We start from the raw sequence: 13,486 nt of genomic DNA, 5'->3' as shown, positions 1-13,486 counted from the left end.
GAAGCTATCTGCAGTTGAAATCCTCTGGCTAAGAAAAGCTGTTTTCTCCAATGATGTGTCATTGGGTATATTAACTACACTCCAGAGCAGGCCCCATGCCCAGGAATAGGGCCAACACACACACACACACACACACACACACACACACAACTCTCAATGGTATTTTTGTAGACTTTTTGTCTCATTTTGCTTTGCTTGGGCATTTTTTTTTTTTTTTTTTGCCTTATGGCTCTTTTGCTTGTTTATTTTTATTTCCATTTTGTATTAAAGAAGTGGGAGGTTTGTTTGTTTTGTAAAGAGAGACTTAAAAAATTTTTTTGAATAGGTAGGGAGAACCTGGGAGAAATTTGGAGAGGGAAAAACATGATCAAAATATTTTTTTCCAATAAAGAAGGTTAAAAAAAAAAGATACCGTGTGAAGACGTCCATGGAAATTTTGGGCAAAACTGAAAAAGCAGCTCAGGTTCATGGACCTGTTGACTCACCCTAAAGGGCTGTGCCTCCCCCTCAGCCCAAGACAACACCCAAGGGCCCTCCTGAGTCTTCTCTGCAGCTCTAAGCTTCACCCTCAGGAAGGTATGAGAGCTCAAAAGTGAGGTTCCTGCCCCACCCCTGCCCCACTGTAAAAGTGAGCAGCAGCCCCCGTCCCAGCCAGGATGCTGACCCGGCCTAGCGGAGAACACGTAAGAGGAGAAGTAACCATGGAGAGACAGTTACAGCAGCTCAGCTCATCGCCCCCGGACCCAAGCCCCAGCTGTCAGTGAAAGGCCCTGAGGTCACTAAGGAGACTGAAGCTGGCGAATGTTCGTAGGTGAATCCACTTCCTGGTCCAAACCAGTTCTGCTAGGTCACTCAGTGCTAGGCAAGACAGGAGAACTACAATCGCCAAGCTTCTGATTTGACTGGTGATGGTTTGGGGAAAAGAAAGCATTCTCAGACCTTCTACCAAGCACATTTATTAAAGTGAGAGCCTCATGGGGACAGCGTAGATATTTACAGCAGAGAACTCGTGGATGCTAGCCAAACCTCAAGTACTGTCAGAGGAGAGTTTTTCCAGCGTGGCAGATCACATATCTTACAAGCCACTGCACTCTAACACCCCTCAAAGGACACGCACAATGAAACCAGCAAACATCCCAGGCCACCTGACAGTCACCTGAGATCCCACAAGGCGGATTTATGCGCGCACACAGAAACAGTTCACATCGGAGTAATTCATATCAACGTTTTAAAAAAAAAAAATCATTTTGACTTGAAATTAAAACAGCAAGACCAGGGTAGGCATGAGATAGACGGATACTTTCATGTGCAAGGTGCTGAATTCTTGCATCGAGACTCTCATGTCAGTCAGCGCCCCCCCCCCCCTTCAGACATCACATCGAAAAAGTGTGGCAGAGAGATGAGTCACCTTCAATATGAAGGATGTGAGTTGTGGACCCTGACAGCACTCCTGACGATGCAACGCTATCTCAGGAGAACGCCAGCGAACGGACCTTCAAATAAGGCCAAAAAAATGCGTGAGTTTTCAGATGGCCATGCAGGTAACCGGTTGAAGCAGCTACGGTGTTCTGGGTTAATCAAGGCACTGAAAGAGCTGCCTCTGACATGACGTGGAGTCCCTACATGCCGGTGGCATTACACTATTCTGTACCAAGAACCCAAGAATGATGCCCTGATCACAAGGTCACTTATAAGATTAAGACTAATGCAAAGCTGGATTTGCTTAGCCACTCCCCAGAACATGGTTTCTGACAGGCCACGTTTAAACTGAAGGGGTTCCCTTAAGATCTTTTCATTGTCCTTTTCTATTCCTTTGAGACAGGGTCTCGTACAGCCCAGGCTGGCCTCCAACTTTCTCTGTGCCGAGGACTACCTTGAATTCCTGATCCTCCTGCCTCTACCCTAATGTACTGGGATTTGAGGCCTGTGCTGACACCCCCAGTTTTATGGTGCTGGGCCTGGAACCCAGGGCTTCACACATGCTAGGCAAGCGCCCTACCAACTGAGCTACGCCTCTAGCCCTCGAGATCCTGATTCTTCAGAACTACAGTTCATCTTCCCCCAGTACCATCCAACACCCCTTATTCTTCTCTGCAAGAATACATAGAATGGATCTCTTTCCCCTCAAGTGTGTCCTCACCCAGTAGAACCCGCCTTGAAACACAAGTTAACTTTATGTGCTCCCACCAAGGGTTAACCATCAGTCCCCCTGCCCCTTCTCTGACTTGAGGCCCGGAGCCCTTCACATTTCTCACACCCTCACCACAGCGTCCCATCACCATCAGCTGTCCTCAGACCTTTCCTTGTCCAAAGCGAAAGCTAGTGAACCAAGAGGGAAGTGTCAAAATGCACCTTTGGAACAAGGTATTGCTTATTTAAAACCAGTTCCCAGGCTGTCACTCGATCCTTCCAAACAGGGCTGGGCGGCATCACCCTCAGAGGCCCCCAACACTAAATTCTCACGTGGCTATATCTTCCGTAGCCAGGCCCCAACAGCTCATACCTAAATCTACTCGTGGAAAGTAGCTAAGACTTCCTACTGTTGAGCAATACAGACCTAGAATCGGATGAGGAGTATGATCGGACAAAGCCAGTCTATAGATTGCCTAACTCATCGATAGGAGGCCAGGTTCTCCACTCTCCCCCAGCTCTGCCACTCTGGGAAGAGGCCACTAGCAAGCCTGGGACTGCCAAAGACCGTGGGTTCTAACTCAGTCTTGGGAGGCACCTGCTGGAATGAGCAGTCTTGGGGTGCCAGCTGCGTCTGCACGCCATCGGGTTTCCACTGCACATGGACGATTCTGTAATTCTGACCCTCGTTGTTGTCCCAGAAGACCCTCCCGTTAGCATGGTAGGAAATGCAAAACTCGATCTTCTCCTCGGTTGGAACGGCACGGGGCAAGTCGACGGCAAAGGAGAAGGTGTCGCTGTCTGAGCTACTGTAAACATTCTTCATGTATACACAGTCCACGTCTGTGTAGCTTTTCCAGGTGTCAAAGGTGATCCGGACCCGAACCTTCTTCTCAAAGCTCACGTTTTTCACTTTGACTGTCCCGGTCACTGCTCGCTCTTGCAGAGAGCAGTTCTCTAGGCAGACGAAGTTCTTCTGAAAGCGGTCCCGGAAACTCAAGTAATCGCTTGAAGGCTGGGGGAAATCGAAGACCAAGTTGTTCTCTTCGTGAAGTTTTAGGCTGGAGGAGATCTCGTTAAGGTCCAAGAGATCAAACTGCAGGTCCCACGAAGGTTCTTCTGGGAGGTCGGAGAAGACGTGGATGGCAGTGAGTGAGAGCCCCTTGGAGTCAGCGAACACGACCCGCTTCTTGGCTTGGTCGCGAGGCCGCTTCCATTCATTCTGCGATTTGGCTTCCTGCTTGACATTGAGACATGGCTTCAAAGGCTTCAGTTTATTCACAAAATTTCTTCGTTGAAAGTCATTGTAAGGCCCCAGGAAACTCTTCAGAGGTGGTGAATGAGCCAAGCAAATCCTCATGGCCACATCCACAGGCATGACTGAACTTGTCAGGGGACGCGGGTCCAGCACGTGGATCATTCTGGAATGAGAAAAAGGGAGAGCGGTAACCACCAGGGTCCGGGCAGTCCGCCCCTGGGCCCAAAGGCACACGTGGTTATCAGGGAGGTGCCGTCACATGGAGAAAGGGAGAACACCAGGTGATTATACCTGCAGGCCAGCTCTGCACTTGGCAGACCACCGGCCCATGTGTAAACTGCCTGAAACACTCAGACAGGGTTCAGTCTCCCCGGCTGAGAAATCAGAGGGTTGGACCAGATGATGTCTGACCCAGCTCCTAGACCTGTGTGCTCTGCTCTGGGCCAGTGCTTCTTAAATGTGTAGGGCCAACATGAGCTAAGGAGTTTCTTTTTTTTTTTTTTTTTTTGGGGGGGGGGGGACGGAGCAGATTCCTGGGACTTAGAACCACTACAGTGGAGCTTCGTGGCCTGGAGCCAAACAAGGGAAAATGCTCTTGAAGCTTCCCTGGCTCTGTTGACCAGACGGCCTTCCATAATCTTAGTCCCAGACAGACCCTCTTGCTTATTCTAGCTTCTATTTCTTATTCTGGATCTTGAATCGGTTTTACACCTCTGGAAAAGCAATGCACTTGAGAAGAGACCAATGAGGTGGCTTTTAAAATCTCGTGTAGTTCTTAGGTGAAGCCAAAACCACTTTTGCATTTCATCAAGTTCATCCTCATTTTTTTTTTCCACAAATGGCCAATGCAACACCAGCCAACCTCTCACATACTAAAGGAGAAACTTTAAATAACCTACACTTCATATAGAAAGATGCCCATGACAAGTCCAAGTGTCAATGGAAAAGCTGGCTGCTGAGATAACAGACCCGCCAATTCTGTTCAGTAAGAGGCACTTCACTATGTCGCTGTTTTGTAACTTGATGTGTACATTTTATATACAAAATAAGCTGTGTTTTTTAAAAAGAACTGATAACCTGAAAATCAAACTGTTTTAAAATACATAGTAGATATATAATTTTATAAATGCTGAAACCCTTTACAGGAGAAAAACCACTAAAATGTTAATTATCTTTGCATGACAGAATTACACAGTCTGTCTTTGGTATTTTCTATTGTTTGAGAAACTGGTATTTACAAGCAGAAACACAATAACGATTGTTAGTATCAAACCAAGAATCATCCATCAAGACTTTTTTCTGGTCTTTCTTTCCCTTGCCCTCACTCTATATTGGGAATTTGTAGTTTCCTCACCAATTTCATCCTTAGAGGTAGAGGAAACAAGAAATACAGTGGGTGGCCATTTTCGGTCTCGGCTTCATTTTTAAAGTATCTGTTCTGTAACAGTTGACATCCGTGTGTAACACATTTTGATCATACGGATACTCTGGCTTGAAGAATTCTCTACACAGCAGCCCTAAGCACGCTGGCAAACGGTCCTCACCACAGTAAGGAAGGCGTGCAGAGCTCGCGTTAACAGCGCTAGGGTTTTCCTGAGGGGTTACAAACTTACAGCAACAAAAGCTCAAAGGGTAGGATTGGGGGAGGGAGAGAGTTCTTCAACTAAGTCACAACTGGAGGAGCAGCAAATTTTCCTGGGCTGTTCTTGGTTGCTTGGCTGATTAAGCTGTTGTTCGGCTTTGTCTTTTTTTGTTTCTGGAGGGGTGAGCTCTTTTTTTTTTTTTTTTTTTTTTTTTTTTCACTTCTGCATTTATAGAAAGTTTTAGTATAGGGCTATTTCCCTGGAATCCTAAGTCCCTGCCAAGAGTTAAAAATGATACTTTGCTCAAACTCTAAGAATAAATTTTCTATGACAGACCAGGAGAAGGCAAGTGGGGGTGGGGTGGGGGATACAAGCAAAATCGTCTTATAACTGATGCCACAGCCTACACTACTTCACCAGCCATGTCGGGGTGCAAACTAAGCTGTCCCCGAGAGCTTGGGTCTTTGCGCTCAAAGGCAACAGTTGCTTCAGCAAGGAAATCCCAGCTAAACCTGACTCACTATAGCAGTCTCTGCTTTGGGATGCTGAGTCCCAAAACAGGCGCTAAGAAATACAACTCAAATTCCACCCCTTCAAGGCCTCCGGGACAATTACAACTTAGCCATCAACCTGAGGGTCTCCATCTGCAGACAAGACAAAAACCACGGACGCCCCCAAAGTCCCCGCAGCTGCAGGATCCCCTCTGTTACCTGGTGCAGCTCATTGGGTCGAGAGGCAGCGGCGACCGCGACAACCGCACCCAGAGCGACTTAGAACCCAGCACCCAGCGGATGCAGCGCCGCGGTCCAGCCCGCCGACTGGGCGCCCGAGGCCCGGGAGGCACCTTATCAGAGCCCCGACCACGTGAGCTGGCTTCTCGGACCAATCGGCGGCCCGATGGCCGGGCCAACCAGCGCGCAGCCCGGACACTAGCCCCTGCTCCCCAAACGTGATCAGCGCGGGGCTGGCCGTGCCCCGAGCGTGCTGGAAGGCGGGTGCGGTGTCGGGGAGCCCTGGGCCAAGCAGGACCCCGCTGCGGTGCCCGAACCCCGAGCGCAGCACGTAGCGCAGACGCGCCGCTGGCCTCTCCCAGTGCGAGCCCGGAGGGGTCTCTGGAGCAGCTGACTCTGAGCTCAGAAACTTGTGGCTCCACCCGGAGTCTGAGTTAGATGAGACATTCGTGGTGCTCCTTGCGTTGGGCCCAAGCCAAAAAAAAAAAAAGAAGTTGGCTGGCTTCTCTTTCTCCACAACTAAGGCCGCACACCCACTCAGAGGTAAAGAAAGCCCATGAGATGGCCCTGTGAGCAGTTCCTCCTCAGGACAAAGCCAGTCTGGACAGCCTAGCGGGACTCCGCCTCTGAATAAGCAAACGCAAGCTGATCTGTGCTGAGCTATTTAGTTTTCTCCTTAGAAGAAAAAACATAGGCCAACATGAAGTCACTGTCCTCGCTGATGGACCTCAGACACATCAGGCAGCCCAAATCCCTGGACCGAGTTCTGACATCCTCAGGCAGGGGGTAAAAAAATCACAGCTCACATCACGACCCTCCCAAGCCAGAGGCTTTCATCGAGATTTCCTTATTTTATTTTAGAACTTAAGGGACCAAATCGGTTGTACAATTAAAAACTATAAAATTAAATTTACTAGTCAAGTAAAAATTGTTCTGGTTTTTTGTTGCTGTTGTTGTTGTTTTTTTTTTTAGATTCTAATATTTTGCCTCCTCCTTCCCTTTCCTCCCTCCAAATGTTCCTATGTACCCCTCCTTGTTCTCTTTGAAAATCATGGCCTTTTTTTAATATATATATACTAATTGTTGTTATCTGCATATATGTACAAATCATTTTTATAATAATTTTATAAAACAACCCATCTGTGCTTGGTTATCCAGAAGCCAATCAGAATGTACAGATAAATAATTTAATTAATTAATTAAAACCCTTGTGTTTTCACTGTCAAACACTGGAATTGTTACAATACAGTTAGAGTGAAGAACCAGAAACCCTTGCTGTATGACTATGGGTTTGGCTCAGGGGTTAAGAATGCCTTGCGCTTTTTCAGATGTCCAGAGATCAGTTCCCAGCCCCCGGATCAAGCGGCTCACATCCACCCTGTAACTCCAGCTTCCGGGGAATCTACCGCCCTCCTCTGGCCTTTGTGTAACCTGCACACATGTGCACATAGAAAAAGACACACACAAGTAAGTACAAATAAAATATCTTTTTGGAAGAAATGCGTGCTGAGTGCCACAGGGGAAAATAACTGGACTTTTTAAAGATTTATTTTTATTTTATACGTAATAGTGTTTTCCCCCATGTATGCCATTGGAGTTACGCGTAAGCCACCACGTGGGTCCTGGGAACCAAACCCTGGTCCTGGGCAAGAACAAGTGTTCTTAATCACTGGAACACCTCTCTAGGCCTGGGGCTTCTTTTCTGAAATAAAGTACCTGACTAATGTCCCTCTCAAGTCGGCCAAAACCATGTGAAAAGCCACAGTGTTTGGGGTTTGATCCTCACCCGAACCCAGCAAGTTCTAGTCTCAGTTTCCTGGTGTGTGGCATGGAGACGATAAATTAGATGATAAATTACTTATTTTATTCATCAGCAGCGTCCAGTGTGCTCAGCCCATGTGAGAGCTCAAAGGAGAGTTCGATTCTTATGTGCTTGTTTCTACGCTCACCTCAGCAAAGTTAGCACCTGATCGAGACAGTGATCACAGCCATTGCTCATGGAGTCTTATCACGTGCCAAACACTGCCATCATGTCATCCGTTGATACTCACACCACCGTAGGTGGCACTGCCTGTCACAGATGCCACCTCAGAGAAAAGAAAGCCGTTAGGAGAGCAATAAACCTGCCCAGGGCCTTCCAAGCAGAGGTGGGATCAGAACCTGCATGATGCAAGATTGGTAACAACCCCCTGCCTCGTTCTGTCTTCTTCAGTTCCTGGCCAGTTAGAAGGATGGAGATAGAGGGGCTTTGTGCATTACTGGCGTCAAACTCTATATTTCACAGTCGAGACATCTAAATCCTGAAGAAGACAAGCCGCCGGTGAGGTCAGAGCCAAAACTAGAATATCTTAAGATGAAGAGGGAATATTACCAGCTAAAAAGCCAAGGAACTGCATACAATAAGAAGAATGTGCTGTGATTCTACTTAAGAGGGAAAGAGGTGCATAGGACGTAGCATATTCTCTACCGAAATGTCAGTTCTTATCTTGGGAATGGTGACAGAACCAGTGGTAAATGTTTTTGTTTTGCTTCTCTGTAGCTTTTGGGTTGTTGGTTTTTTGTTTGTTTGTTTTGTTTTGTTTTTTAAACAAAAAAACACAGAAGGCTTCTGTCATTATGAAATAAATTTAAAACGATTTTCAAACTTTCGGATTCAAGTGACGTGGAGGGCCACCATGCTGGGTGCCAAGAACCATGCTGGAAGCCTTTCAAAGGTCCTTAGACTGTCCCCTGCCTCCGTCCTTCTGAAGTTCTCCTGACTCTGCTTTCTCTCCGGCCCCCTGGTGTTGATTAATGCTGTCAGAGCAACTTTCTGTTTCAACTTCCAGGGAAATTTTTCGGGAAAACAGTGCTCTTTCCTAAGAGGAGTCGGAGTAACCTATAAGCTCGGGGATCTGGGTCTCTCCTTCAGGCTCTTAGCTGGCTTTTCCTGCCTTTCATGATGGGGTTGGAGGAACTGGAAAGGAGCCAGTGCTCTTTAGTTGGGTGTTGCGTCAATGAAGATGGGTTAAACCAGGAGTTATGAAGAATTTTATTATTCGTGGGCTCTCTCCAAGTGCGGTTTGGCAGCATTCAAGCATTGCTTTGTCTTGCTCCCGTAGTAAATCTATCAGCTGGGGCTCTTTAGTTGGTGCCCTGTGTTCAGCACGATGCTGGGGTTACCAGAAGTCACAGCCATAGCGCTTTGACCTTGAGAAGATTCTAGACTTTAAAATATTTATTTATTTTTATGTATATGAATGCTAGCTCTATTTGCAAGTACACCCAAATGCCAGAAGAGGGAATCAGATCACATTGTGGATATGATCATCATGTACTTGTTGGGAATTGAACTCAGGACCTCTGGAAGACCAGACAGTGCTCTTAACCACTGAGCCATCCCTCCAGCCCTATTCTAGACTTTATTTGATTCTTGAACTAAAAAAGTACCTCGCAAATGAGGGGCTGCTGGCTGTGGGATTTATACAAGTGGAGCTGTCCGGGCATTTGCTCAATATATCATCAGAAAGCTGCACTGCCCTTATAGGAAACTCACCCTGGGGTCTTCCAGTTACCACCTCATTTTCTTTTTCTTCTTTCTTCATGTGTGTGTGTGTGGTGTGTAAGCATGCTCACACATGTGTGTAAGAATGTAGGTATGTGTGTAAATGTTGAGTGTCTTCCTCAGTCACCACCCCCTCCTTATTTTTTGAGACAGGGTCTCTTATGTTTACCTGAAGCTCACTGAGGGCCAACAAGCCCCAAAGACATAGCTCACTGTAGCCTCACCCCCTGGCCCTCAGTCCATCCTCTGCTTCAGTTCCCCAAGTAGCTAAGACTATGGGCACACACCACCAACCAAATAACATGTTTGTTGTTTGTTCTTTAGTGTCCTGGATTATCTGAAACAAAATTGGACATCTGAGTGCTACAAAATGAAACCACAATGGGTAGAATACAGTCTGACCCTCAGAAGGGGTCACTGACTCCTCTTGATGGTGACATCTCCATATTGCTGTGATATTTCTGTGTTCACTGAAGGATGAAGGTGACTCTAGCAGCAAGTGATTTTAGCCACTGAGCCATCTTGCCAGCCCTTCAAAGACTTTAATGTGACTACCTCAAAGATAAAAGAGAAGAAGGGCTGTGCAGGGAAAGGAACAGAAATTGGCCAAAATATAGCTGGATGCACATGAAACATCAAAAGAAAAATCAAAGGGAAGACAAATAATATTCTGAAAAAGAATAGTAAGAACGTATTTTAGCTCATGAGCTTAACTTGTACTGTATACTTTTAAAAAAATGAATATTGGTACAAATTCAGGGTTAGCAGTAAGAGGAAGGAATGCATAAATAGACATACTGACATATCAGAATTTACTATACGCTTCAGGAAAACTTTTCCAATAAGGAGGGAAGAGGATGGAGTGTTCAATCAGTGGCCAGCTGACCATCCTTGGAGTGGGGATTAGAAAGATGTGTACCATACATTGCTCATATTCTCTGTGGAGAGGACCCTGAAGTGTTTGGATGGTGTATCAACGAGTCAGCAGGAAAGTCCTAGTCTGTGTTGCTATAACAATTGCCAGAGGATGGGTAATATATAAAGAAAAGAGATTTACTTGGCTCTTATTTCTGCTCAGATAGCCTGGCACAGGGCTCTGGCAAAGGCCAGCTTTGAACTGCATGATGATACAGTTGTGGAGGAGCAGCGTTGACCTCAGAGAGCAGGAGCATGCAAAGGCAACAGGTAGGTCATACAGCAAGGGAGGACGGGAGACAGAGCGGATCACTGTCTTTCTTAACGGGCTCTGGAAAGAACTATCCACTCTTGAGAAATCTATCCTACTTTTAGAGATCAGCTTAGCATCAGTCCCTCAGAAAGCAGTCCACCTTCCATCAAAGTCCTGATACACTTCAACAGCATGATACGGGAACAAGCTTCAGTGTGAGTTTGCCCCAGCTCCACCACCCTGGGCACTGCAATGTGGGTGATTGGGAGGATTTCTACTTTAACTCATAACTTTGAAACAAGGGGGGAAAGTATCGAATGGGAGTGGGATTTTTGTTTTCTTCAGTGATGTAGCCACCATTAAGTTGTTCATAGTTTAGAAATAATAATCGACCTGTAGTCATTCAAGCAACCCTAATTCAGTTCAGGTTATTAAAATAAAATAAAATAAAATAAAATAAAATAAAATAAAATAAAATAAAATAAAATAAAAAACAGAAAAGAAGAAAAACGTTTCCTGGGTGATACCTCACCCGGTCCCCATTGGAGAAGTTTCCTCCTGCAGTTGATGGGACTAAACCCAGAGCAGTACAGCGGGACAGTGTGCAAAGAGTGGGAGGCTTCAGAACACTCAGTCCTGACTGGTATGTCTTCATCGAAGCCCTCCCCCCAGGGTTCAGGGAATCTACGTAGAAGAGACAGAACGAGTTTGAGATTCAGAGGGGATGTTTGGTTCCAAGGAAACAGCGTTTTCCAGACGTAACAGGACTGGCATGCATCTGAACTCAGAGAGACTGTGGCAGCGTGCACGGGGCCTGCAGGGGTTCAAGCCAGATGAGGCCCCAGCGTTGAGAGAAGGAAATGGACTCGGGGTCGCACTCTGTCTTAGTTATTGTTGTATCACTATGAGGAGACATCATGACCAAGGCAACTTATAAAGGAAAACATTTAAGTGGGCCTTGTTTATAGTTCCAGAGGACCAGTCCAGAGCCATCATAGCAGGCAGCATGGTGACAGGCAGGCTTGGTGCAGTAGTGAGTTCACATCTGGTCTGCAAATTCCAGGTAGAGAGTACAAGACCAGACCTTTTGAAACTGCCAAGCCCACTCCTAGGGACACACCTCCTCCAAAAGGCCACACCTACTAATCCTTCCTAAACAGCCCACCAACTAGGAACCAGACTTTCAAGCGTATGAGCCTATTCTCATTCTGATTCAAAACCCCACACATACGCTAGCCAAGAATCTACTTATAATCAATAACCACTGGTAAAAGAGAGATTGGCTTTCTCCAGTGGAGCATCATGAGAATATCAGCCGCACTCCAGAGAAGGCCTCATGCCCTGGAGTAGTTGGCCAACAGAAAAGAAACTCAGTTTTTTACAGGCTTATTGTTGCTTTTAGGCAATTTTTTTTTGTCTTATTGAATTTTTGTTTGTTTTGACTTTTGTTGTTTTTACGTGGTGTTTTGTTTTGTTTCTTGGTTTTTTTGAAAGAGAGAGAGAAAGAACAAAGTTTGTTGGGTAGAGAAGTGGGGAGGACCTGGGAGGAATTGAAAGGGGGAGGGTGAAAACATAATCAAAATATAGTAAATGAAAAAAAATGTTAATTAAAAATAAGTTGTCTCTCTGGGAGGTGGTGGCACACACCTTTAATCCCAGCACTTGGGAGGCAGAGGCAGGCGGATCTCTGTGAGTTCGAGACCAGCCTGGTCTACAGAGTGAGTTCCACAACAGCCAACAGCCAAAGCTATACAAAGAGAAACCCTGTCTCAAAAAAACAAAGTTGTCTCTAAGGGGATAGGTAGAAAGGAGAGAATGTGGGAGTTAATATGACCAAAGTGTGTGATATATTTGAATGGAAACGTATTTATGAAAGTTAAAAAACGTATTTTTAAAGGTTAAAAAGCGCTTTAGAGCATAGACGGAATCTGCTTGGCACAGGAGGAAGGACAGCGTATCTCCGTTTCCTCGCCTCTGAGCCAGACCAATCCCTTCCTGGTTGATTAGCATTTCCGTTCTGTGGACCGAAGCCCTCTGCATTGTTCTTACTGTGCGAGGCGGCTCTTCACACTTCCGGTTTGCTTACGTATTTCATTAAGCCTTCACATCCGGTGACGTCAAATTCTGCCGCCTGGCCTGTGAGACAGCCTCCGTCTGTGTAACCAGGCCACTTTCTTCACCAGGCACGGATGGTCCGGTGTTGAGCGTTCTGTTCTGTCACCTGACGTCTGGACTCGGCTCTGAACTTCGGCGACACGAAGGATTTCGAAACACCTTCGGCAGGAGGGAGCCCCCACTTGTAAGGTACCTCACTTCCTTTAAATGTGACAAATTTAACCTCCTCCCCTCACCAGCTGCCCCCTCACGCTCACAAATGACTCACATCACCCCGCTCCCAAGGCCAAACAGCTAGCAGAACTGCTGATGATTCCTTGCTCCGTGCAGCAGTTAGAGCTCCATATTCCATTCTTCGTAACGGGAACTGGGTGTCGTCTCATATACCTCGGGGAGAAAAGGTAGGCCCAGTCTAGGCCAGGGCTGTGTGTCGGAGAACTGACTCTACCTGGCTGCTGCCAAGGCTGTGGTGGAAAGTTCCAGCTCCAGAGCCTGGAGAAGGCAGCAACTTTCCAGATCCCACAGAGCCAACTGTTTGCAGAAGGGCTTTAATATTTTGTTTAAAGTGCAGTAAATCTTCTAGAATGTCACCCAGAACTTTAAAAACACTCCTCAAAGCCAACTTTCCTCCAAGTGTTGTTTGCCATCCACTAGCTAAGTACTGACTTTTTTTTTTTTTTTCAATGAGCAACTGTTAAACTTTTTTTTTTTTGCTTTTTTGACACAGTGTCTCTCCACACTGCCCTTGGCTGTCCTGGAACTCACTATATATAAGACCAGGCTGGCCTAGAACTCACAGAGGTCCACCTGCCTCTGCTTCCCAAGCACCGTCACCAAAGATGTGCGCCACCACACCCACTGCAACTATTAAACTTTCAAACCACTTAGGATGGTTTGAGAGCCACCAAGAGAAAGATAAGTGTGCTCAAAGGCCCCTACTCCCCCTGTCAAAACAGG

At 46.4% G+C, this 13,486-nt stretch overlaps 1 protein-coding gene and 2 long non-coding RNA genes across 3 annotated transcripts in view; 2 read left to right on the top strand and 1 right to left on the bottom strand.

The window, feature by feature from the left end:
* Nucleotides 1–936: 936 nt before the first annotated feature.
* Ppp1r3c (protein phosphatase 1 regulatory subunit 3C) lies at nucleotides 937–5,785 on the bottom strand. Its single transcript, XM_055614127.1, has 2 exons — nucleotides 5,682–5,785; nucleotides 937–3,551 (listed from the first exon to the last, which is right to left on the bottom strand). The coding sequence occupies exons 1-2, from the start codon at nucleotides 5,693–5,695 to the stop codon at nucleotides 2,612–2,614; spliced, it is 954 nt and encodes a 317-aa protein (XP_055470102.1). The 5' UTR covers nucleotides 5,696–5,785; the 3' UTR covers nucleotides 937–2,611.
* A 78-nt stretch (nucleotides 5,786–5,863) lies between these two features.
* Nucleotides 5,864–8,585, top strand: LOC129681899 (uncharacterized). The gene is made up of 3 exons (XR_008720893.1): nucleotides 5,864–6,245; nucleotides 7,031–7,169; nucleotides 7,577–8,585. It is a non-coding gene; the product is annotated as an uncharacterized LOC129681899 (long non-coding RNA).
* Nucleotides 8,586–9,222: 637 nt separating this feature from the next.
* LOC129681851 (uncharacterized) overlaps nucleotides 9,223–13,486 on the top strand; it is a 28,406-nt gene continuing 24,142 nt past the window's right edge. Inside the window, exons 1-2 of the long non-coding RNA XR_008720889.1 lie at nucleotides 9,223–10,431; nucleotides 12,598–12,718. This is a non-coding gene — a long non-coding RNA (uncharacterized LOC129681851). The remainder of the gene's footprint in view (nucleotides 10,432–12,597; nucleotides 12,719–13,486) is intronic.

The sequence above is a fragment of the Psammomys obesus genome, unplaced genomic scaffold, assembly GCF_907164565.1.
Source record: "Psammomys obesus unplaced genomic scaffold, mPsaObe1.curated_primary_1811, whole genome shotgun sequence".
Classification (NCBI taxonomy): Eukaryota; Metazoa; Chordata; class Mammalia; order Rodentia; family Muridae; genus Psammomys; species Psammomys obesus.
This window is presented reverse-complemented; position numbering and strand designations above follow the sequence as displayed.